General features: G+C 43.1%; 4 protein-coding genes and 1 non-coding gene across 7 annotated transcripts; 2 read left to right on the top strand and 3 right to left on the bottom strand.

Moving 5' to 3' along the window:
• Positions 1–1648: 1648 nt before the first annotated feature.
• On the bottom strand, positions 1649–2908 carry mblac1 (metallo-beta-lactamase domain containing 1). The gene is made up of 2 exons (XM_003966767.3): positions 2366–2908; positions 1649–2031 (listed from the first exon to the last, which is right to left on the bottom strand). The coding sequence occupies exons 1-2, from the start codon at positions 2774–2776 to the stop codon at positions 1789–1791; spliced, it is 654 nt and encodes a 217-aa protein (XP_003966816.2). The 5' UTR covers positions 2777–2908; the 3' UTR covers positions 1649–1788.
• A 1048-nt stretch (positions 2909–3956) lies between these two features.
• On the top strand, positions 3957–8959 carry mpdu1b (mannose-P-dolichol utilization defect 1b). Of its 2 annotated transcripts, XM_011606511.2 has the most exons (8): positions 3957–4143; positions 4334–4399; positions 5187–5319; positions 5477–5562; positions 6439–6557; positions 6643–6753; positions 7520–7662; positions 8815–8959. In XM_011606511.2, the coding sequence occupies exons 1-7, from the start codon at positions 4017–4019 to the stop codon at positions 7634–7636; spliced, it is 759 nt and encodes a 252-aa protein (XP_011604813.2). In that variant the 5' UTR covers positions 3957–4016; the 3' UTR covers positions 7637–7662; positions 8815–8959. The 2 variants fall into 2 exon arrangements, with proteins under 2 accessions (XP_011604813.2, XP_003966815.2); XM_003966766.3 differs by lacking the exon at positions 8815–8959 and having other exon boundaries at positions 7520–8057.
• Positions 8458–13852, bottom strand: eif4a1a (eukaryotic translation initiation factor 4A1A). Of its 2 annotated transcripts, none has more exons than XM_029839948.1 (11): positions 13741–13852; positions 12702–12741; positions 12329–12461; positions 12106–12245; positions 11676–11844; positions 11131–11240; positions 10904–11047; positions 10516–10653; positions 10314–10403; positions 9868–9947; positions 8458–9622 (listed from the first exon to the last, which is right to left on the bottom strand). In XM_029839948.1, the coding sequence occupies exons 1-11, from the start codon at positions 13761–13763 to the stop codon at positions 9478–9480; spliced, it is 1212 nt and encodes a 403-aa protein (XP_029695808.1). In that variant the 5' UTR covers positions 13764–13852; the 3' UTR covers positions 8458–9477. The 2 variants fall into 2 exon arrangements, with proteins under 2 accessions (XP_029695808.1, XP_003966803.1); XM_003966754.3 differs by having other exon boundaries at positions 12702–12744; positions 13741–13848.
• Positions 11405–11545, bottom strand: LOC115250879 (small nucleolar RNA SNORD10). Its single transcript, XR_003889442.1, has one exon. It is a non-coding gene; the product is annotated as a small nucleolar RNA SNORD10 (small nucleolar RNA).
• A 2486-nt stretch (positions 13853–16338) lies between the features above and the next one.
• On the top strand, positions 16339–23931 carry senp3b (SUMO specific peptidase 3b). Its single transcript, XM_003966765.3, has 12 exons — positions 16339–16510; positions 17451–17576; positions 18028–18741; positions 19363–19470; positions 20036–20147; positions 20311–20458; positions 20785–20832; positions 20988–21065; positions 21400–21537; positions 21613–21696; positions 21834–21884; positions 22004–23931. The coding sequence occupies exons 2-12, from the start codon at positions 17489–17491 to the stop codon at positions 22112–22114; spliced, it is 1680 nt and encodes a 559-aa protein (XP_003966814.1). The 5' UTR covers positions 16339–16510; positions 17451–17488; the 3' UTR covers positions 22115–23931.
• The last annotated feature ends 449 nt before the right edge of the window (positions 23932–24380 follow it).

Below are 24380 nucleotides of genomic sequence, written 5' to 3'. Positions count from 1 at the left end.
GTTTCGCTTCAGAAGTGCGAACTTGACAGACGAGCGTTGTCGTCACCGATGGTGTAAAGCAGCACCCAGAGATGGTCAGAGCAGACATGGGCTCCTCTGAGTCCCTGTCGAAAATGCTACCTTCCGTCACCTCAATTAAGATTTACACATGGGCGGCTTCAGCATTTGCATTTCTAATTTGAATAGCAAGTCGGTCTAAACTGAAGGGTTTTGTAGAAAGTACAGATTGAAGAAAAAGGCCCACTGTTTTTGAATCTAAGTGCAAAAACTTGTCTTACGTTCGTACAGTAAATAAGATACGCCTTTAAAATGTAAAATTTTCAGTGTTTGTTATTTAAAGGTGTTACTTTAGAATTATTTATTTTCCTTGAAAGAAATGACCAACTTGTTCCTTCCTAAATAGCTATATCTTTGCTATTACCTATAGGCTACTTTAGAATTTAACATCTTTGAACCTGGGAGTATTTTGGAGTAAACAGCACATTGTGTTTATATTTTTGTACATGTGGATACTGTTCACAAAGTACTGTTTATAAAATATCTATTTGACCAAGACGAAGGAGATGGTGGTGGATTTCAGAAAAAGCAAGTCCCCTCCTTCCCCAGTCCGCATTAGTGGGAAGGATGTGGAAATAGTCTCAGTTTACAGGTTCCCTCGGTGTCCAGCTGGACAATAAACTGGAGTGGTCCACAAACACCGCTGCTCTAAGGAACGGTACAGGAAGTCATTCTGCCGTCCGCCATCAGACTGTATAACTCATCCAAACCCAGCCAATAACAATAACTGTGTAATGTTTATGTTGTAATTTTATTTCTATTTTATTCTATATTTATGTATATATGCTTATAATGCTTATAATATGTATATATTATATTATGTATATATTTTATATATATATATATATATATATATATATATATATATATATATATATATATATATATGCTTGTAATATATGCTGTATATATTCTTATAACGTTCTAATCTTATCTGTATTTATTTATTCTGTTTCTATACTTTGTATAGGTTGCTATTACAATTCAATTTCCCCACGGGGATGAATAAAGTACATCTTAATCTTAATCTTATTTGAGCCATGAGGATTTAAATGTGATGATTTGACAGCAAACACGTGAAACAAACACGTTTGCCTGAAGTATTTACATAGTACTTGTAGTATTATAGTATTTATTATAGTAGTAGAGTATTTGTTGTGTTTACATACCCATCCCATTTCTGTTCTATTGCAGTGTTCTAATGTGTTAATTAAGCAGTAGTAAAATATTAGATACAGCACCGCTAGCTTTTTTAAGTACTTTGCAAAATTGTTTCTATATTATCGATGTTATGCTGCTGCACCTGTGATTTATTTGTTTATTCTGGTTTAATATTTACATTGTTTATTTTAGGCTGGGAATTTTTCAAAGCATTATGCTGCAACAGCCTCTTGAAACTGTCAATCATATAAGTTGTATGATATAAACATGTGTTTCCTTGCTGTTTCAGCGTGGAGAGAAGATGTTCCCTTTAAGGAAGCTGGATGCTCTAATCCCATCGATTGATGTAATCTGGTGGAGCCTGTAATGGATTAACCTGGCCCAGTTCGGTGAAAGCAGCAGGATCAGACTCAACCGAGGAAAAAGTTGGTAAAAGTTGGCAAAACAAATCAGGAAACATTTTATTAGATGTCAGAAAATTCCCAGAAAATCTCTCAGGATTTATGTCAAGTAGAGTTGCCAAACTATCGCTTCCTTTTATAGAAGCCAGTCAGGAGCTTCAGGGTTGTCTCATTCGCTCCTGAGGACTCTGAATGGCAGTCCATGTCCTGGTACGATTATGTCAGCGCTCTGTAGGGCCTTCCGTCTGTTAACCTCCTGTAAAGCAGTGTCCATGCTCAGATCCTGCCAGCTTTCCTCATCTTCGCAGCACTCAAATAGGTCCCCAGCAATCAGTACAGTTCCACCTGATAACCCTTTGACCTGTACGCTAACATCCTGTCCCGTGTGACCAGGCGTGGGAACAACAGACACCTGTGGGAATGAGACAGTCAGAGAGGCCACTCCTTACTTGTTCAGCCTGTTTTGTAACTTACAATCCCTCTTTATACATTCACATGTTTGTTTTCATGGGAAATTTTTCCCATGAATGCCACTGCCTCACCATCCCGCTAAAAGGGTTAAACAATGTAAAAAGAATGAGAATTTGATCAAATTCATGTAGCAACATACTGTTGTGGTTTCTCGTTCAGAACTGTGGTTTCTTTACATTACAAACATTTAAAGGGTTAAAATATGGAAATTAAGTTTTGGTTTTTTTCTTTGTAAATTGGAACGGAGCTGAGGTGTGGGAATCAGAGTGACTTACGTATTCATCGATAGAGTAAGCTTGTCCCTCCGCCAGTTTATTTGGAAGGTACCTGTCCCCCTGATTGACATCGAACCCCACAATCGTCGTGGCCGAATGGAAAAGGTTCAGATTTCCGACATGGTCCGAATGTCCGTGTGTGCCTATGACAAAGCTGACGTCAGCCGATTCTAAATCCTTCTCTTTTAACTTTATTTGGAGAAAGTCTCGGTCCCACGATCCGCCTGTATCGACCAGAATTGTCCTGGGTCCCGTAATTAGGCTGATTGTACAGTCGGCTCTAAACGTCCCATCAGTTTGAGGAAGACAGTATCCCACTTTAAGAATGGACACTGAATATGGCTGTCCGTGGAAGTCCTGTTCATGGAGGACGACGCGATGACAACACGCCTTGTTATTGTCTGTCGCCATGGCCGTGTGCCGATGGATTTTAGTAAACTTCACCACCAACAGAAGCCTCTTCTGTTAAATCTCCACATGTTTACCTTTACTTCCGCTCCAACGTCAGGTGGCTCGCGCAGATTTGTAGCGCATGCGCACATCGACTTTCGGCTTTCTTCTTCGGCGGTTGGCCAACAACTCATAGCTGCATTACCGCCGTCTTCTGGACGTATGGGGAACAGAATAGTCTACAAACTAAATTCTATTTCCAAGCCCCATTGCTTCACGTATTAAATCATTTTTGTCATGTCCATGCTTTTATCGAAAAACATTTTACAGGTGTCTGTGAAACCGCATTTTAATAAACTTTTGTTACTTGTGTTATCTTCTTTGTTGCATAAGACTAGCTTCATCATTTGGCAGTGACTGTCCTCATTACAGCTAGGATAGATAGGGGTCTGACGTTTATGTTGAGTGCTTTAATCAACTTTCAAGAGCATTACATGCTAATTTATTGCCTTTCTCGCAGTGCATTTGTAGATTAGCTATTTGTATGAATCTAAATCGGAACATTCAAGTAGGTAATGTCGCAAGAGATGCTGGTGCTGCTGAGTGTTTAAATGTGAAAACGCTTCTGACATACACTGTTCCTGTGTGGGTCGTAGGCTTTGATTGGGCTCCTGATATGCAAGTAAAGGTAATTTAAATGGCACTACAGTGATCCCTCGCTATATCGCGGTTCATCTTTCACGGCTTCGCTGCTTCACGGATCTTCTTGCTCAGAAAAAGAAAGAGCGCCAACAACTACCCATAACAATGTTCTTCTCTGGGAGAAAGACTCCTGCGCCTTCAGTAGAAACAGACGCTCCAGCGGAGCGGAGTCAGGACGAAGAGGCACAGCTGGGACTGGAAAATACGCCAGTGACAATGTTTCCAACCTTGTATTACTAGATTAAAATTATTGTTTTAAACAAATTTTGGGCTTTAAAACAGGTTTTGATTTTTGGTTTCATTCTATAGTTCAGTATTGCATTGTAAAATAATTTAAAAAAAATAAAGCTGACTACTTCACGGATTTCACTTTTCGCGTGTTATTTTTGGAACGCAATTCCCGCGATAAACGAGGGATCACCGTATTTAAATTGGCTTTGGACCACTTAGAGGCTGCAATTCCAGAAAAGGCCACGGGAGGGGGCAGCACGCCGCTGATGCGCATTGTCAGAAGAAGAAGAAAACGAAGAAGAAAGCGAAAGGGGAAATAGGATCGACGATGGCGGATGAAATGGAATTGGAAAAAAATATATCAGTATTAGATCCTTTTAAAGGGCTCCTAGTGACATATTTTATGCCTGAAACATGTTATGACGACTTTTTCCTCAACTTTAATTTTTTAAATGGTAAGTGCCGGGTTTAAACTTTAAACGATTTCTGTGAGTGTCATCTACTGGGAAGAGTGCAAAGTACAAGTTAAAATTAAAACCTTACGATTAACATTTTAAGATATTGTCCTGTTTCTTGTTTCACAAATTAATGTGCTTGTTGGTTTGACTGGTGACGAACTTGACGTACATTCTTTACTTTAAACAGTGCAGTGTCTGAAGATTGTACTGAGCAAAGGTCTGGGCTATGGCATCATCCTGGGATCAATGATGGGTAAAAACGCCTCACTTTACCTTTTTACTTAAATCCCTCATTATTCTGGGAGAAGAATTCTTAATTCCTACAAATAATGTAATTACCTAGATTGGTTTGTAATCACAGTGGGACTGTTAAAGGCTAAACTCGAGATTACAAAAAATTGTGTGATATTTTGTTCATTTATCAGACGCTCTGAGCTTTTTAGGGAAACGTAAAAGTGAACATCTATCCTCCGGTTTGAAGACATTTCACAGCATCCAAAAAGGATATAATACTGTCTTTAAAGAAATGTCCCATCCAACCAGTTTTTGTAGAGGCTGTTGTGCCTCTGGGGTGCACATGTGCTTCTCACAACATTATTTACGCAGCTTTGCTCAGCTTGTTCTCGGGTGGTTTGTCCTCGGGGGTTAAACATCTCTGGCTGGACCACTCCACCCCCATTCCCAACTAAATATGAAGAAGGTGGTGCCATGACTGACACGATAATAACACGGCTCCAGTCGCAGTGTGGTCGCACCCACCCATTGTGATACGAGAGGCTCACTTGGTCGCGGGAGATTCCAGTCTTTTAGAAGATGAAAGATAAGAGGTGAAAGGTCTTCAAACTAGTTCTTAGACAATATAGTCTGGGAGGATTGAGAATCCGCAACAAAGAAATGTCCATTCATACACTTTTACAAATTCTTACAATTGTACATTCATAAATACAAATGAAGGAAATGTGCTCAAAAATGGAACGTTTGACAATTTGGTTGTGAAATGGACGAGCTATAAACTATTGCCGTCTTTTTTTTTTTAATAGTGAAACTACCTCAAATCCTGAAGATGATGGGAGCCAAGAGTGCTGAGGGCCTTAGTTTTAATGCTGTGCTGCTGGAGCTGCTGGCCATCTTAGGAACCACGGCGTACAGCATAGTCAGCAAATTTCCTTTCAGGTTGGTCACTTTGCCTCTGTTTTGGTTTTCAAATAAGAGCGATCAAGACAAAATACGGTTTTATTTTTCAATGTTCAGAAGGGCTTGACGATGTAAACCTGTGGCGAGTCCTTTTTCCAACGTTTTCCTAATCAAATATTGTCTGTTTGTGATTTAGTGCTTGGGGCGAGACGCTGTTCGTCATGCTGCAGACGGTCACCATCGGCTTCCTCATTCAACACTACAAAGGAAAAACAGGCATTGGTAAGAATAAAACACATCATCTGTGATTGTTGCTTATTTATTGAACTTGTATTGTTGCTTTCTGAAGACATTTGTGCAGTTACAAGTAATATGGAGCTTTAAATCATTTCGTTATTTGAACCTTAAATGTGTCCTGTGACCTCTCGAGATAGTGTATCAACAGTTTTAAATGAAGAAAAAAAAATGAACAAATGTTAATTTTAGTAATTTATTGAGGGAATAAACAGCATAGCGGCATATTACATTGGAATTTAGAACAGGAATAAAGGGTTTTTTAGAATTTGTCTCTCAATTTCTCAGTTTCTAATGTCATGAGAAAGCAGGGTTTATTTCCCAGTCAATCACATAAGCACATTTCTTGAATGAGAGGTGAAATGTATGGCCCTTAATGGAGTCCTGGGTTAAGGAGAACCTTTTTGCGCTATGCCCAATATAAAATACAATAAAAACTTAAAATAGTAACCAAATGTCACTATGCAAAACAAGGTTTTTAAATTGGAGCTGGTGCTTGATGCCATGTGTGTGAGGATCCACAGGCCAGTAATTAAAAGCAGTCTCCATACATTTTTAGACCCATTATAGATGCTAAACCAGTGCCTTAATGCAGTGAGATCCGCTCTCTATAAATTAAAGCCAGTCTCTATAAATTAGGACATCATTCATCAGTAGAATGCGCTAGAGCAGCTGTCATCAACCCAGTCTTGCACGGCCCGTAATCCAGCCAGGTTTTCTGTCCGACCAGGTAGACAACCGAATTCAAATATCAAAACTTGATTCCAGGTTTTGAACTGAATGGCATTTTTAAAAGATTTTCTTTTGACTCCAATTGTACTATTGTTCAACTATAACTGGAGCCATCTTTTGTCCCCCTGGCAGGTTTTTTACTCCTGGTGGTGTATTTTGGCCTGTTAGTCCTCCTCCTGTCTCCCGTCACACCCACCTTGGTGGTCACCTACATGCAGGCTTCTAACATGCCGACTATTGCTATCAGCAGGGTAGGTGACGAGTCATCCTTAGCTCGCTTAAGCCTTAGACAGCACAGACCACAAGGGAGATGAACACCTGAACTGTCTCTCCCAGCTGATACAGGCCGCCTCCAACTTCAGAAACGGACACACGGGCCAGCTGTCTGCCATCTCTGTCTTCCTCCTGTTCGCTGGATCTCTCGCCCGCATCTTCACCACGCTGCAGGTAAATCCGCACATGCACCATTCTAAACGGTACGATTAAGGCTGTTCTGGAAATGCCCACTGGCCCCTCAGCCTGTAGGATGTGCTGGTTGTGGTATATTCCCACAACACTTCAAAGAGTCACCTTTGATCGAAGGACAATTCTAGACAGGATCACCCTGGAGACCCGCTCTCCTAAAGGCGCAGCAGACTACCTCTTGCAGTCTTTTAGACCTTAAGTATTAAAAGTGTACTGTGCAGTTTGCCTGGAATTGCCCTTTCAAGGGACTGTGAGGACATTTAAGCTTTCTCAGATTGCTTTCCTGGCCCAAGAGACGAGTTCCAAAGAATTATTTCTCAAGTTTTTATTATATTTGGAGAAAGTTGCGATAAACAAGTCTGCCGGGTTTACTTCCCCTTTCCTGGCGGATGACGTAGGTTTGTTGCTGGCTCTATTTGCCCCTGCAGCAGTGGCTTTTTTGTTCTTTGTACCGTACCGTAAATACATTTTCCCTCTGCTCTGTTGTCTATCGCCTGGAAAACTGTTTAGACATCATTGCCGTTCAATTGGAAATGACAACCAAAGGCGGCCAGAAAGAGATGTACAGAGGTATCGAGGGAGCAGAACAACTAGAAATGACTTAAAAATGATTTTAAACCAGGACACTGGAAGACTTGTTCATGAAATGTGCCTCAACGCAGATTGATAGGGCTTTAATGTCGTCACAGGCATGTTTCTTTTGAAGCTGATCCCGTCTTCTAACTGCATTGTTTGTGCGTCGATGCAGGAAACTGGGGACTTGCTGATGACCCTCACCTACGTCATATCCTCCACCTGCAACGGGATCATTGCTTTACAGGTTCTTTACTACTGGAACGCAGGAATAAAGACAAAAGCAGATTAGACCCAACCTGAACTCTACCTTTTAAGGTACATTTTCGCGACCAATCTTTAAAAGAGTACATCAAGTCTTTCGTTAATTTCAAATGCATTTGTTTGGACGGGGATGGTTCCATTAGCAGTTACTCATTTTAATGTGGCTTCTGAAGTTATTGCCCCCCCCCACTCATGACATTCTATGGCCAGAGTTGGTAAAAGTACTCCAGCTGAGTGCTACCCTGTCCTATGTTCATCCATGCTGTTTAATTTTTTTTACAGAACTAGTTATTTGACTTAAAGTTCTTATGTTCAAAATAAAAAATGTAGTTCTACAGCACCAAGTTCTGTAAGCATGTTCACTGCAGGGTGATCTTTAATTCACTTTCATTCAGTAGGCGGATTACAGGTCACGTTTCTTGGTAAATAAACAAAAATGACTTCTATAAGCGTTGAGTCTTTAGCATTAATCCCAGTGGATGCGAGCAGGTCATACTGGACCAGGACAGGCTCCATAGAGCAGCAGCAGGATATTAAAGTCAGGGAGCTGGACAGAAAAGATCTCACCTCTGGTGTCAAGACTGGAGGAGCGGTGCCGACTCAGCTGCAGGTTTGATAGATACGCTAATTAGTTTTAGGTAAAATCGTGAGACACAAATGCAGTCCTCACATGGACATCTGGACATTGATGGACCATATCTGGGATCAGCAAGACAGGCTCTGGCAGGAATGGATGAGGATCAAATCTGGAGTGATACGTGTTCAGGGGAATGGCAAGATTTTGCAAGTATAAATTCGGACATGGCAGCAATCATGTAGTGAAATCACATAAATAGAAATTATACCGTCTTTAACAATTTCCCCCCCAAAAAGCCTTTATTTTTCAAACCATTGAAATAAATAGAACAATGTAGAAAACTTGATACCATTTCAAAAGATCCCAGTCAGAAATTGCTTTTAAGAATCAAAAGCAATTCAGCACCAACTATACCCCACAAGCCCTCAGAGTTCTCCAAAACCAAACAAAGTTTTGGTCAAATAATGCTCAGTTAAATGCAGAGAACATGCTCAAATCTATAACTTGGTCCTCAAATGTTTCATACGCACTCTACACTTTCATGAGGTAGGTTATAAAATCACCTTATCAAAAATCTATATTTCAAAAATACAAACTAAGATAAAAAGGTAACATTAAAATTTCCCTAGGTTAAAATGGCAGCGGTCAAGACTCCACAGCGGCTCGAGCCGACGCTGAGGACCACCGCTTGGAAGTGTCCACTGGATGCTATTGCACGAATTTGTTTAGTCCCAATATGTAATTTAGTCTAAATAAAGATCCGGTGTAATAAATGAACACACAATGTTGGGTGAGCAGTAATACTTTAAGAACAATTAGCCACCAATCCGGTCCTTCAAGACCCGCAGTCGAGCCAGGTTTTCTAACCCGCCGGCCAGAAACGTGCTTTATTTTATGAAAGCACTGGACTACCTGGCAGGACAGAAAACCTGGCTGAACTGCAGGTCTTGCAGGACCGGATTGGTGGCTTGTCCAAACTGGCATGGAAGCCGTCACCGACGCTGCAGGAATAAACCTTCCTTCACCTGTAGTTTACCATTGCTAATGTCCCAGCCAGTTTAATGTATACGTTTGCAAACAACTGTTAACAAGAACACCGCCGTGTGTGCTACAAGCAGGAGAAGGTTGGCGTCACTTCCGAGTCACTTTCCGCTTAATCTCCACGTGTTTGTCAATGTCAAATAGTAATGCAGCTCTAACTTTAGTTCTCGATGTAAAGATGAGGCAGGTCTGCCTTTAACAATCAGAATCAATTCTAAAATAAGCAGTGTCTGAAGGGGGCGCGGTTCTCTCTAAATAAGATCGGCGATGTTCATGGGCATCTCGTCGATGATGGTGTTGTAAAATGTCTCAATGTCTTTCACGACCCTCACGTCCTCAGTGGTCAGCAGGTTGATGGACACTCCCTTCCTGCCGAATCGGCCGCTGCGACCAATCCTGGAGGAGAAAAAGAGGAACTCAAAATGGCCGACTGACCTCCATTCCAACTATCAAGATCATTTAAGGTCATTTAAAGGACCCACATTCTGTACATCATGCCTGCTAATGTTAGCTTGTTTACGCCATCATCAACTAGCTGGTTTACTGTAAAACTCACATTGAAATGACTAAAATTTGACCAAATGGTTGTCAAACGCTGGCTCGACCTGCATTAGAATGACCGATTTAAAAAGGCATTTTACCTGTGGATATAGTTCTCTCTATTGGCTGGAAGGTCATAGTTTATGACCAGAGACACCTGCTGGACATCAATACCTCTGGCCTGAGGAGAATAGAGACACGCCATTAATAACTCATCATAGCTTACTTCCTTCGAACATTTAATAATTTATGGACAGTGGACCCAACCTGGCTTCGAAAAGAGACTGGACAAAGGAATAAGATCCTTAGTCTACGGAGTTACTGATTTGAAAACACTTTAAACAATTGGATGTTATCTGCAAATAAGTTGTGATGCAAAGACATTAAACCAAGCCACAGTGGAGTGCAGATGATTTCTCTACCAAGGAACTATCAGTCCTTCACTAGCACAGCAGATAGGAGGAGAGGGAACCTTGGGAAGCAGTAACACCACTATAAATTGGTTCAAACAAGCATAAGTCAAATAATGGTTCGTTATTGTACATACGAGCAGGTCAGTGGTGATGAGGACGCGACTGGAGCCGGACCGGAACTCCTTCATGATCAAATCTCTGTCCTTCTGTTCCATGTCGCCATGCTAAAAAGGAAAAAAAGTCAGCTACTCTTACAAGAGTCTTACCACCATCTCCAAAATTGTGAGCTGGAACAAACACTGACCAAAAATGTTTAGAGGTGAATAAAATAGGTACCATAGCAGAAACGGTGAAGTCCTTTTCCTTCATCTTCTCAGTGAGCCAGTCCACCTTTCTCTTTGTGTTGACGAAAATGACGGCTTGCGTGATGGTCAGGGTCTCGTAGAGGTCGGTCAGAGTATCCAGCTTCCATTCCTGTTAAGTTTTACACCCAACATTCATTCTAGGACTCAAACTAGTTTAATCATTCCACAATGAATGCCGTAGCTGCTCAACCAGGGCTGCCTCACCGCCAATTTGGTGGGAACAAGATTGTTTAGTGTGAACAGGAACTCGTGTCTAAACTCAAGTTCTCCGTTCTTCCATTGAACTCCACCTTTAACGTTACAGTTATTCCTAATGTTTGTGTGTGACACTCATTTGGTGAGCAAACAAGCCCTCGCACCTCTTTGCAAACATCGATGTAAAACTGCCGGATTCCCTCGAGACTCAGTTCTTCCTTCTTGACTAGAATCCTGATGGGATCGCGCATGAACTTGGTGGTGACCTCTAAAACGTCCACTGGTATAGTGGCTGACAGCAGAACAACCTGCATGAGGGAAACAGAGTGTGAGGACGTGTGGCTGACAGGTACATGCATGTCTGAGACACCAGGATACATGGAAGCGTTACCTGTATGTCCGTGGGGAGCTCCTGGAAAATCTCATAGATCTGGTCCTTAAACCCTCGACTCAGCATCTCATCGGCTTCGTCCAGCACAAACATTTTGATGCAATCAGGATCTGTAAATTAAGGTTGCATATTGTGATGAAGGCTTTTGTGTCACATGAAGAGCAACAAATACAAAAAGGAGTATTTCTGTTGTACACATGGACCAACAATTTCAAACGCACACAGGTAAACAAGCTGAGAATTTAAAAGGTTAACAGCCACAGGCCGATTACGCTGTATTCAGAAAGTCAATGCTGATCATTCCTCCAAGGCCATGCCGCACTGTTGAGTCAAGCCAGCAAAACGCCAGCCTGGTCACCAGCACAGCAGGAGTTTTAGAGAATCAGTTGACACGCATGGGTTTCATCACTATACAGCAGCTCTTAAACGCGCAGAAAGATCGTTTACGAACAGGACGTCACGGACAAAGTCAGCTCGTTCGCGCCAGACGTGAAATATGGCCACACTGAAGCCCTTTGCCAGAGTTGGGAAAATGTGAAACTTACGGACGACTTTGCGTTTTATCATGTCAAAGACACGACCGGGCGTCCCCACCACGATCTGAGGAGACGTCGCCTGCAGCTTCAGAATGTCGGCGCGCACGTTGGTCCCACCAATACAAGCGTGACAGACACAATTCAGGTAGTCTCCGAGCGCCATCACCACCTTGTGGATCTGAAACAAAACTATAAATGTAAAAGAAAACTCTCCTGTAATTCACACAGGAGATAATGATTGTACAGCTACATTCGGCACCATTTCGTGCACCTTTTATCAAAGGATGAACCATTTAATCCCCTATTCTCAATTCCTTCAAGTACAATTGTGTGGCCCATTTATACGATACAGTTTGATATTCTTTTCTTTGATCCGATATCTCAAATCGTCATTTACAACTCATTTATAAGAGCGATACTTTACATTATCTGAGCTTACCTGCTGAGCCAACTCTCTAGTGGGGGCCAGGATGAGCGCCTGAGTCTCTTTCAGGCTCATGTCAATCCTCTGGAGGATGGAAATGACAAAGGTGGCCGTCTTCCCAGTACCAGACTGGGCTTGGGCAATTACATCATTACCTAGAAGTACAGGCAAGTTTCATCTGAGATTACACAAAGGTGATTACATTTACAGAATTATTTCAGAGTGATGCCTTACTTACCCTCGATACATGGGACAATAGCTCTCTGCTGAATAGCCGAAGGCTTCTCAAAACCATATGCATAAATTCCTCTGAGAAGATTCTCCTTCAGGTTCATGTCATCAAAATTTTCCACCAATGTAGCGCAATTAGTCTGGAATAAAGGCAAACGGCAAAGGTCAATTGACAAGTCAACTGTAAAAGGATTATCACCATTTGTGTAAACTAGTGGTAGGCAACCCAGTCATGCTAGATAGAGATGCTTTTTCACCTGGGATCCTAATTTCCTTGGTGAAAGCAGTCATCTACTCGGAAGCATGTAAAACCCAGTCTGACTGAAGCATTGGTAATACTGGATTGCCTACCTCTGGGGTAATACGCCAAAAGATCCTACCTCGATTACGCCATCTGGCTCCATGCCCCCTGGGCCACTGCTACTGGAAATAGAAAGGAAGGATATTAGTGTTTATCCAGTGATCTAGACTGTAATCAGTAACTGATCAAATAACTGGTCATTGACAAAAATATATACATATATTTGGCATCTGATTGTCCTGTTCTAATACACTCTGTTGATGTGGTGTGGGAATCTTTGAGTCTGTAGAAGTAAAACGGTGATCATGCTCTGTCGAAGTGCTTCTACCACCAAAGGTTTGTTCCACTCAGAAATTCCTGAGATCCTGTGAGGTCGTGGACCAGCTCTAGCTGGTAATAAGACCGACTATTTGGAGGTACCAACCGAGAAACGTCAGCTGCTTGGACGAACAATGCGTTTCTAAGCATCTAATGAGGAAAATGCGACTTATTAGCGTACGATTGGTATGGGCATAAAAGAACACGCTCAAATCCACCGTAATTGGGCCGATCTGGCGTTAGTAAAGACAACGCCTTTTTAGTCGTCCGCCATTTTTTTTTTTTTACAACCACGTTGACGCAGCGTTTAAAATGGTCGCCTGTTAGAGCCGCCAAATCGATACGTTACGAACGTAAAGTAACCTAACCATGGCGTCTGAACACGGCGTCGGGCGGGCAAATTAGAAAGGCTTTAATTTTACTCCAACGGAACGCAACAACGTGTCGGAAACAAGCCGCAGCGGGCCGAGGCCTCCCGTCTACGGTCAGAAACATGGTGGGCTGCCGTTTCACTCACGACCCACGACGACCAGGCCCACAATCTCGAACTGCAACTGTTCACAACCGACGGGAATTAACGCAACTGTTATCGCTTGTTATCACATTAGTCGATCTCAGCATTATTACAGCTCGACTCGAACTCCGTGATCTTAAGAATTCTAACGTTTTCTTCCGGCCAACACTGCCCTAGAGTTTGACTACGGGGATTGTTCTAGTTTTATGCGCTGAGGACGGTAAAAGGAGTCAGCAAAAATAACGAACGTTCGAGCGTGAACTGAACCGTGAAAAAGGGATCTCACCTATTGTCACTGCTTGCCGACATCTTTCTAAGAGAAAGACCTTGCGGAAGAGCTCGTACGTATATACGCGTGTAAAAAGCACTCGGAGCGCTGCTGATTGGGGGGGGATGGTCGTCATTGAAGGTTAGCCCTCCCACCGGCGGCTGTGATTGGTCGGGCTGTAGCCAATCAGAGGCGGGTACTTGGTGCTGGTTCCGCATCCGTTTTTTTCAATCTCTTTATTGAGAATAGACGATTTACAACGCAGACGACAAAAGTAAGAGTAAGCGCGAAATATTAAAATGGAAAGTGCACATACGACAATAAAACGTTCGATATAAAATCCGAGCATGGAAAAAATTTGAAAACGTGTGTATTGACTATTTCTGCATGACACTGCTGTTAAATACATCAGGACAAACATGAAGAGCCCGTGTGAGGGTTCCCTGAAGCAACATGTGCACCTGTCATCCCACAGGCCATAACCTAATAAAACCCCTCTTTATGTTTATTTTTATTTAATAAGATTAAATTTGATTATTTTCTCTCCTTGTACAACTCACACTGATGTTAAGGATATTTCCATTATATTTCCAACTCTATTATCACATCCTTATTAACTGTTATATTCACAAATCATCATCAAATCACAAATAAAAAACATCTCACAATTTTTTTCCAGCCATTGCTTCAATCTACAGGTGAGAGTCAGTGAAATGCCTGCCTACCTTGATGATGTTAGCCATGATGATGTTACAGCACATAGACTGGATTATCATATTACTCAATGGTAGAAGAAAACAGTTCATTAGCTTCACCAAAATCACAATTGTCAAATGTTAGTTATTATTTGGTTATGTATGTATGTATGGACTGGAGGTCCCAGGGTCCAGGTGGGAGACACCCCCGAAAGTGGTGGAGAACAAGCTGGCCAAGATCCTGTGGGACTTCCAGATCCAGGAACACGAGAAGTACCACGGGCTGAAGGAGGAGATAGAGAGAATGTGGGGCATGAAGGCAAATGGTGATCGGGACACTAGGGGCAGTAACACCCAACCTGAGTAGATGGCTCCAACAGATACCAGGAACCAAATCAAAGATCTCTGTCCAGAAGAGCGCAGACCTAGGAACAGCTGAGATCCTGTTCGTAACCCTCAGACTCCCAGGCCTCTGGTAGAGGACCCGAGTCTGAAGGAAGGAGGCACCGCCCAGGAGGGCAAGGAAGAGATTTTTTTATTTTGTATATATATATATAGAGAGAGTATAAATGGTGATATATTTGAAATATAGTCTAGAGTCTAGACAATTATACTTCATATGATGCTGTGCAAATAACAGTATAATTTATAGTAGGTTTACCTGTTCACTTAATTGTTAACACAAAGAGTCCATCAGTCAACCCCATGGCAACAACTCAGTGCATTTATACATGTAGACGTGGTCAAGATGACTTACTGCAGGTCAAACCAGGAAGGAATGAGGAAGAAAGCGGATTTTGGTGGCTTCTAACAAGGGCTGGTTGTCAGTACCAGGTGAGTATTTACAAACCAAATCTACTGGGCTTTTTCCACACAAAACAATCTCTAGTGTTGACAGTGAATGGTGGAAATATCCAGTATGCAGCTGTTGTGGAGACAAAAATGTCTTTGTTGCTGTGAGAGGTCAGAGGAGAATGGGCAGACTGGTTCCAGATGATTGAAAGGCAACAGTAACTTAAATAACCACTGGTTACAGCCCACAGGGTCACACAGTGTCACCAAAATTAGATAATGGAAGATGGAAAAATGTTGCCATGTCTAACGAGTCTCGATTGCAGCAGCAACATTCAGATGGTGTGAACATGAAAGCAAGAATCATCCTGCCTTGTATCAAGAGTTCAGGCTGCTTCTACTGCTGGTGCAGTGGTGTGGGGAATATGTTCTTGGCACATTTTGGGCCCTTTAGAACCAACTGAGCATCAGTTAAATGCTGCAGCGTTGCTGGGCATGTCCATCCCTTTATACTCCAACAACTTCCACAGTCACCGGATCTCAAACCAACTGAGATGTGGTGGAACAGGAAAATGTGCAGCACAGATGTGCTACTGACAAACCTGCAGCAACTGTGTGATGCTACCATTGGAACACAGACCAAAATCTCTGGGGAATGTTTTCAACACCTTGTTTAAAGTATCGCACAAAAAATTAAGGCAGTCGTGAAGGTAAAAGGGGCTCCAGGTGAGGACAAGGTGGTCTGCAACTGTAATGCAATAGAATGTAACGACATAGCGATAGTAATCAAGATGGGGAATGTGATGGTTGCAGACAAGAAACTATAGAAGACACGATCAGGAAAAATAAAAGAAAAATAAAAATGGAAGGAATAAAGTTGAGTTATAAGGTAATTATAAAGAGTGCTCTTGGGGATGGGACCTTTTTTAATTTTAAATCTGTGTATGTAAGTTGTTTTTTCTTGTTTTCTTTTGCTTGTTTTCCTCTTTCTAAATATTAGAACGCAAACCATTACAGTTATCATAACAGACCACTGGGTGGCGCTTATACACTGACACAGTTTGCCGCCACCGTAGAATCGCAAAGAAGAAGAAGAAGACGACGACGAAGAAGAAGAACACGAAGACCCGGAAGGGCTTCACATTATTAAAGTTCAGAGGGAGGTTGCATTTGGCTGCTCCAAACACCTGACTTCATTGAATGAGGTTTATCACTAATTAGCAACCCGACTTGTAAACAAATTAAACACCCCCATTATTATTTCTGAAGGATATAGGTTTACGTAAATCTGCATTCTAACGGTGAGTGTAAATATGCATCACATGGCTATTTAAGCAACACGGAGACACCCAGCCGGGGTTTGGTTGGCTGTTGTTGCTAGCAAACCTCCCAACCTAGCGTAAAAAGCTAACGGGATCTTGGCTAAATGTGTGTTATTGCATCGATAGTAAGATATTTCATGCAGGAACGTATGACCGAATACTTTCAGGTTGATTTTACCAATTGTGCACCACCTTCAGAAAGTTTAATAAAATCTGTGGTCAAATAAGTGTTGCTACACACTTGGTGCTATTGACAACGGTGTTGCTAGCACACAAGCTACGTTTGGTAAAGACTTATTTCCTGCGACGTATCAATAGTTTAAAAAAAACCAACTGCTTTACAAACAATCTTTGTATCGATGATGATTTGCATTGCATTCCCCTCTCTCTGTAATGCTGTTGTCATCCATTTAAGTTTTATAACCTCGGTTTTGGTCATTTGTGCTAGCAAGCTAAAGTTGTTGCCTTGGGGTTGCACATGGTAAAGTTCCGATTAGGTGCATTCTCCGCTTTAAAATGATGGAAACATACTTTCTGTTTGGAAACGGATCGTGTTCAGTTATAGAATCCAAAACATTTGGAGTTACTTACTTTAAAATGCAAACATTTGCGCTCTATGAACAAAATCTTTAGACCGATCTTAGCTCACAGCTGTTACTGTCATGAGAGCTTCAAAATATAGTTTATGGAGTTGAATTTTGAATTTTACGTGAATAAAATAAAGCATGACACTTTTAACCGCTTCCACGTACGTTAACAAATTGTGGACATTTAAAATTCTCCAAGAGATTGAAACTCCCAAGGTAAAATATGAGCTCTATTTTATAGATTATAGGGATAAATGAATGTAAATTGATGAGTTTTGTTGAAATGTATGTTGTCCTCTTCTGTAAAAGCACTAAGGAAATGTTGCTTGCAGGTGACGAGCTGGCGCAGGTTGTGAGTTGTCCGTGGATAATGCGAGACAGTGGTGGTAGTCTGGCCCAGAACCACTGGCAGGGAGACCTGGGTCTGCCTGCTGGGAGGCAGGATAACGCAGGAGGAGGTAACGATGTTGATGCTGATTGCCACGCAAAGACATTTAGCCACAAAAGGGCCCCAATCTATGCGTAATAATGGACGTCAAGAAATTCGCCCTGATGAGTCAAAGCGAAGAGCTCTCTCAGGACGACCAATATGGTTGCACAACATGCTGAGGGTGTCGGTTTCAGAAGGATTTCTAAACTTTTGAATGCTCCAGTGAGCCATAATCCAGATTATTTTACTTTAAATGGCCAAACTACTTACTTAAATGGCCACGGAACGCTGCATTGCAGAAGAAAAATCCTGCTGGGGAAAAGTCAGCTGAGATTTTAAGGTTTGTTTGGATATTTTTTGGATGCCAATCACCTGACTGGAATCTGGTTGAAAATCTCTCGAGAGCTCATAGTTCAGTGAAATATGTGTACGTCATTATTTATGTGACGTTTAATTTTATTGTATCTATTTGTTTTTAGGTGGGATTCCTGGGGACCACCTCATTGTCCCAGTGTCGGGACATGGCGTCCCGAGCCCCATGCACCTCAGACTGGGCCAAAAAAATGTGTGGACCGAAGAGTACGTCGACAAGGAGGAGGGTGGAATGGATGGAGTTGAGGCAATAGATGCAGAGGAGGAGGAGGAGGAAGAGGAGGAGGAACATTGTCTGGATGGGGAAGACAAAGGTCAATTTGAAGTTAGGGGTTGGGAGAATGAGGAGGAGGAGGAGGAGGGGGAAGATGAAGACGTGGAAGAGGAAGGAGAAAAGGATGAATTGGAGTGGGAGGTTGCGGAGTTCCCCTCCAAGGCTCTCCAGCACACTTACTCACAACACCAGTATTACAAACTGCAGCAGAAGACAGAAGACCACGACGTCCCTGCAAAGGACCCCGTCCCTCAGACTCACGCAGACATATTTCGGCCCCCCCTCGGCAGGAACCGGGGCCTGAGAAGGCTCCGGCCCTGGCCACACATGCGGACCCACAGAGGCATTGGCTTTCGTCTGACCCAGCACTGGAAGGGCTGGCGTCTACGGGCCCAGTGGTTATGTTCCCAGGGGCACCGGTACCACAGGAGATGGCAAAGACACAGCATGTACGGCAAGCAGAAGGCAACAAAAAGATACCAGCAGTTGCCGGGCACCGATGGCAAGGATGGCTGCATTGATGACTCTATCCCAGGCTTCCATGGAGGTACACACTTTATCGTGATGGAAAAGCTTTTGTGTTTGCTGACTCTGAAGCCTCTTAGACTTATGCTTTTGGGTTGTCATCGTGCTGAAAGGTGCAATTCTTCCTATTTCCAGCTTTCTGGCAGCAGCCTGAAGGGTTTTAGTGACAATTGGCCCTTATTGGTCATAAAATATACACAAGTATAAAAGTGGAGGTTACAGTAGATGAGAGTGATATGATAAGTGCAAGGAGATGTGTGCTCCGGTCGGCGTGGCAACGTGCTCACGCCCCCCTGGAGGCACCCTCCTCCCCGTCCTGGGAACATTCTGAGCACCTCTGCTTGTGAATTTTAGGCTGTGAGCTGCAAATCTAATAGTTGTGCTTGTTTAGTCATTAGCCGTTTAGCTAACAACCGTAACTTTAGCAAGTCACCTTACCTGCTGAACTGGCCCGAGCGAGATGTCGCGCCACCAAGAGGTGCACGAGGCGATGACGTCATCCTTTCAGTAATTCCGCTGTGTTTTCTCTTCTCGTGTCCAAATTGGACGTCCCGATGGGGTGTTCAGTGTCATGAGGAGGATTCTCCGCAACTCCACAGCCGCCTTGGTCATGTATTTTGTTTTCATGTTTTCATGTTACCAGATCATCAGATGAATGGCTGTTCTCAGGCAGAGGAGAGAGCCAAACGGGACGTGGAGGTCAAACCGGCAGAACGCGCCATTACTGAGGAACACATAAGTTACGTGACCGGTACGGATCAGAGTCTCTTACCATCTGTTAGCAAGTAGCTCAGTAGGGTTTCAGTCTGCTCTCACATCACGATGCTCATCAAAATGTGACTCTGAGCTCTAAAAATGCAGCTTTTGGGAAACTACACGCATTTATTGTGGCAGTTTCTGGAGCTCAAAAGTATTTGGACAATTGATGGACGAGTTGGTTCATATTCAAGAGTGGATTTGGCAGAATATTTCATTTGGTAAAGAAACACCAGGAAATAAAGCTCTGGCCCTCAAACGTCCTTATTTTGCAGACGCCTCCATAAATGTGAGGTTAAGCTGGCAGCCACGTTTCATGGTGTCCACTGGACCAGCGTTTAGCCCGTCTTCCATTGACACAATAGACCAGTAAAAATCCAAAAAAATGGCATAAAATGACAAATTTTCTTTTTTTTCCTGTAAAACTGAATTAGAATTTTTTTTCTCTTATTTGTAGATTAAACTTTTCTCCAAACCTTCAGAACTTTACCTTAGACCTCTTGGTATTGAAACAACAAACAAGCTAAACCTAAATCTTAGCGTTGCTGCTCATTTTCCAGGTATTCTTGAAGAGTCTTTGCAGCAGTACGGCAGCTTGATCCCCGTCCACGTGGACGACATCGTGGAAAAGCTTCAGGACATTTTCCAGGAGAACTTCTCGCAGCCACACAGGTAAAGGCCTTGACACGCGCGGCCCCGCCGCCGCGAGGCGAACGGGTGTTTGAGGCTCTCGGCCTGAGCGTCCGATGGTGGTCGGCGACCTCTAATGTCTTTAAAAACAACATATCGTTGATTTGTGTAAAACCTCCTGGCCGTGTCTCTGATTTGCTATTAGGAAAGCAGTCATCCAGCACCTAATACAAGCCTTCCAGCGATCTTCCGGATCAGCTGTGGCCAAAACATTTCGGGTCAACTACAAACGCCATGTTCTCACCATGGATGACCTCGGCACTCTATATGGACAGAACTGGCTTAATGACCAGGTACAACACTGAACTGGAGCGACAACTGTTCTGTGTCCTAGAGCATTGACTGGAGAGCAGCGCCGCCTCTTCCTGAGGGCTCTTTTCCCCGGGTGGTCGTGTCACAGTGTTTTTCTATTGTTGGCCCCTTTTTTCTCACCAGAGCCTTGAAGTCTCAAACTCACCTCTTGTGTTTTTAGTTCTCCTCCCTTGGGGGCGTCCCGGTTAACCTCGTTTGGGGTCACGCGGCGTAGCTCCCTCTGGGTTCTCACCAACACAAATGATCGTCTGTAATGTAAAGCTGTGTATTTTACATCATATGTCTCTCTGTTAATTGTCTCATTCAGATTATGAACATGTACGGTGACCTGGTGATGGATTCCGTACCAGACAAGGTAAAAATGCTCGTCCGTCCTTTCTGGAGGCCTTTTCATGCTTGCTGATGTTGGTCTAGTCCAGAGGGACAGATGTCCAGAGGCGTTTGTCTGAGGAAGGGAGACGTGGGTAGCTTGGGTCTGCTTTAAACGATTGTTTCTTCTCTCCTTCTCAGGTTCACTTTTTCAACAGTTTCTTTTACGATAAGCTAAGGACAAAAGGCTACGACGGTGTCAAAAGGTGGACAAAAAATGTAAGTTGTGTTGGACCTGTCCTTGTCTCCTACGTCGGCAACATATGCCCCTGCTTATTCTGTTTATCAATTGGAAGGCTGTATTTCTGCTGGTGATGTATTTTGAGGTGACCAAAATGAATTAGAATCAAGGTGATTTTCCTTTGTGAGTCTAAATAACAGGTGTGTTTACTTTCGTATTTCTGGCTGCTCAGCTAAAAGTGAGTTCCACAGGGACATCAGCTAATCACCGCCATCTTGTGGCGACTTGTGTGTACTACAGCTGCCTTGAAGCCTATGTTAGAGTCGGTTTCCTATGATCCTTTTTAATGATCACTACTTCCTGTTGTATCAGGTGGACATCTTCCAGAAGGATCTTCTATTAATCCCGATTCATCTGGAGGTTCACTGGTCACTGGTCAGCGTTGACATTCCCCGTCGAGCTATAACTTACTTCGACTCTCAGCGGACCCTGAACAGGCGCTGCCCAAAGGTAAGAATGAGCAGGTCTGGTTGGATTTGTGATTCAGTAATTCAAAACTTTTTTTTTTCTTCGCCTCCTTTCCAGCATATTTTTAAGTATCTGCAAGCGGAGGCCGTCAAAAAAGAAAAGCAAGACTTCTTGACTGGATGGAAAGGCTTTTTCAAAATGGTCAGACGCTTCACCGCCGTCACTTCAAATCACACACATCTGGGAAAATAAAGACCATCAATTCTCTTTCTCACTGCTGCTATGAATTCAAATAAAGACGAGCCGCGCGTTGATCTGTGGTGGGTTGTGTGTTGCAGAACGTGGGTCGTCAAAACAACGACAGCGACTGCGGCGCGTTCGTGTTACAGGTGAGTCTGTTGTTCAGAGGCTCAGACGGGACCCAATGTTGGCTTGAATTTAAAGTTTGCCTCGTATGATCTAGTATCTTGATCTAGTATTTGTCCCAAATGTCCTCCTCACGCTGCAGTACTGCAAGTGTCTGGCGCTGGGGCAGCCGTTCAGCTTCGGGCAGCAGGATATGCCCCGACTGAGGAGGCAAATGTACAAAGAACTCTGTCACTGCAAGCTCACCCTGTGACCTACGCCCTCTCCCCCGCCTTCAAGTCCACCTGCTCCAGCAACCAACTCGTACTCGATGTGGGGACGTCGACGTTATACAGAGACGACAACAGGAGCCGATATTGACTGGGGGAAAAAAACAAATCCACTTTTCTCTGCCATTATCCAGAGAAAGGCCTCCTGTTGTTGACATCAGTTCAGTTTGCTTCCCCCTTTTCAGCCTTTTAAAGCTCTGGTTGATTTGTAGGCAGAGACCATGGCGAGCTTTTCCTTTTGAAATGTACAGATCCCCCATCTTATTGTTGTCCACTTGGTGCTTTTTAGTTTAAATGGAGCATGAAGATCTTTTTAAAATATCCAGTGCACAGTAAGCTTCTGATTAATACGGTGTGATTGATGGCCGGTCGAGGAGGGACGACGTTGAGCCAGTTCATCGGAGAGGAGTTGTGATATTTCATCTTTCACCCCAAACATCTGCATCACGTGTAAACAATTCATACTTGCCAAGGGCAGAACTGCTGTGTCATGATTCTTTCTGTTCTCGACGAGCTTAATTTGATTCTCTGTACTGAACCTTCCGACTATGATTCAGTTTAAAACCCAATTATACGGCCAATCAGAGCTTGTTTTTGCTTTTACACGAGCAAATCCTCCATTCTCCCCCACGAGTTTAATCTTTGTTCCAATTTCTCCTAAGCTGTAATTGTTTCTGCAGGATAAAAACAATTTCAAATTCCCCTGCTGCTTTCCAAACCTATGTTGCCCGACAAAACAACGCTATAGACCGGAACCATGTGGATCCAGACACAATGTGGCCTGTGGAGCATTCCCCGCTCAGCTGTGAGATGCACAGAGTTGTTCCCAGCACTGTTTTTTTCCTCGTTTGCTTCCTTATGTGGTTATTTGACGGAAGCCAGATCTCTATATTCCAAAAGAAGTGTCCCAATTCTTCAGCGGAGGGGGTTTGACCTCTCGGCCTTTAATCCCAGCAGCAACATCCTGCACGGGCAGTTTAATTGTGGACTTTACTGCAGGGACCCTGAAGCAGACCAGTAACTGGTTCCTTTGTGTCTCCCAGCGTCACGGAACCGCCCCAGTAAAGCGAACCAGTCATCAAAGCTCTCCCAAAGCCACTCGACGCTCCACCCGTTACTCTACAGCAGCCTGGTTCATTTATTCATCGGGTCCAAATGAAATTACAAATAAATTGATGCTCCCTGTTGCAGCAAAAGCGAGAACGTTTGGCGTTGTAGATGTTTGCTCCGCTCCGTTTCCCGACAGGTACCAGTTCAGGAGTGTGGATATAAAGAAAGCTGTGGGTTTCGGGGGTGCGGAGGCCGTCGCCCTCCTTTAAAAAAAACAAACTCCTGGACTGTAGATGCGTCGTCCGTGGTTACAGCAGGTTTGAGCCTGGTCAGGGTCTCTGCTGAGCTCTGTTCCAGGCTTCTGTCACCGTTCCTCCGATTGTACATAGAAACGCCTCCTGGAGACGATGTAGATAATTGCCTCGTCCAGCCTCAAACACACAGACGCCCAGAAAAAAAGGAAACCTTTGCGTTTGACCCGTTCTCGGTTTGTCTCCGTCGGTAAACGTGTTGATTGTGTCGTTCAGTTGCGAAGCAGGATCTGGATATTTTGGAGAGGACGTTGGCTATTTCATAACGGGAGCTGTCGGTACATCTGGCGTTTTACAGTAGTTTTTTTATATGCTTATATATCACTCTGTTAAGCTATGTTTGTTTCTTTTTTTTGGGTCTTTTGCAACTGAGTTTACTGTTTTATATCTTGTACAATGCATTATGGTTGTTAAAATAAACTGAAAACACGATTGGATAATTTATCAAAAGGACTGATGGAGCAGCAATAGTGGAATATTTAACAGCATTTAGTATAAAAGCAAAAGTGGGGTTGGACACATCTGGCTCTAGGAGGGTTCTTTTAGTCTTTTAGGAAACATCCATACCACTACTAAAGTCCTCACGTCTGTGTTCCTGTCTAACTATAATCAGGGAACTGGTCCCTAGAGAGAAGATATCATCCACCAATGAGTTATTACACAGTTATAATGTCAAATACTGCATATTTCAGAGCGAAATTTTGTTTTGGTGCGGAATGTTTCCACATGAAATGCAGATTTGTGCCCATCCTGACAGAACGGGTTCATTCCGCCCACTTTACCCAGTTACATAACTGGTTTTAGTGGAAGCTGTGATGAACTGGTACAAATGACATGAATTATATACTGTATATACACACACATACACATGCATACTTATAACTAATAG

The sequence above is a fragment of the Takifugu rubripes genome, chromosome 8 (genome assembly GCF_901000725.2).
Source record: "Takifugu rubripes chromosome 8, fTakRub1.2, whole genome shotgun sequence".
Lineage (NCBI taxonomy): Eukaryota > Metazoa > Chordata > Actinopteri > Tetraodontiformes > Tetraodontidae > Takifugu > Takifugu rubripes.
Note: the sequence above shows the minus strand (reverse complement) of the source record. Positions and strands in the feature narration are given on the sequence as shown.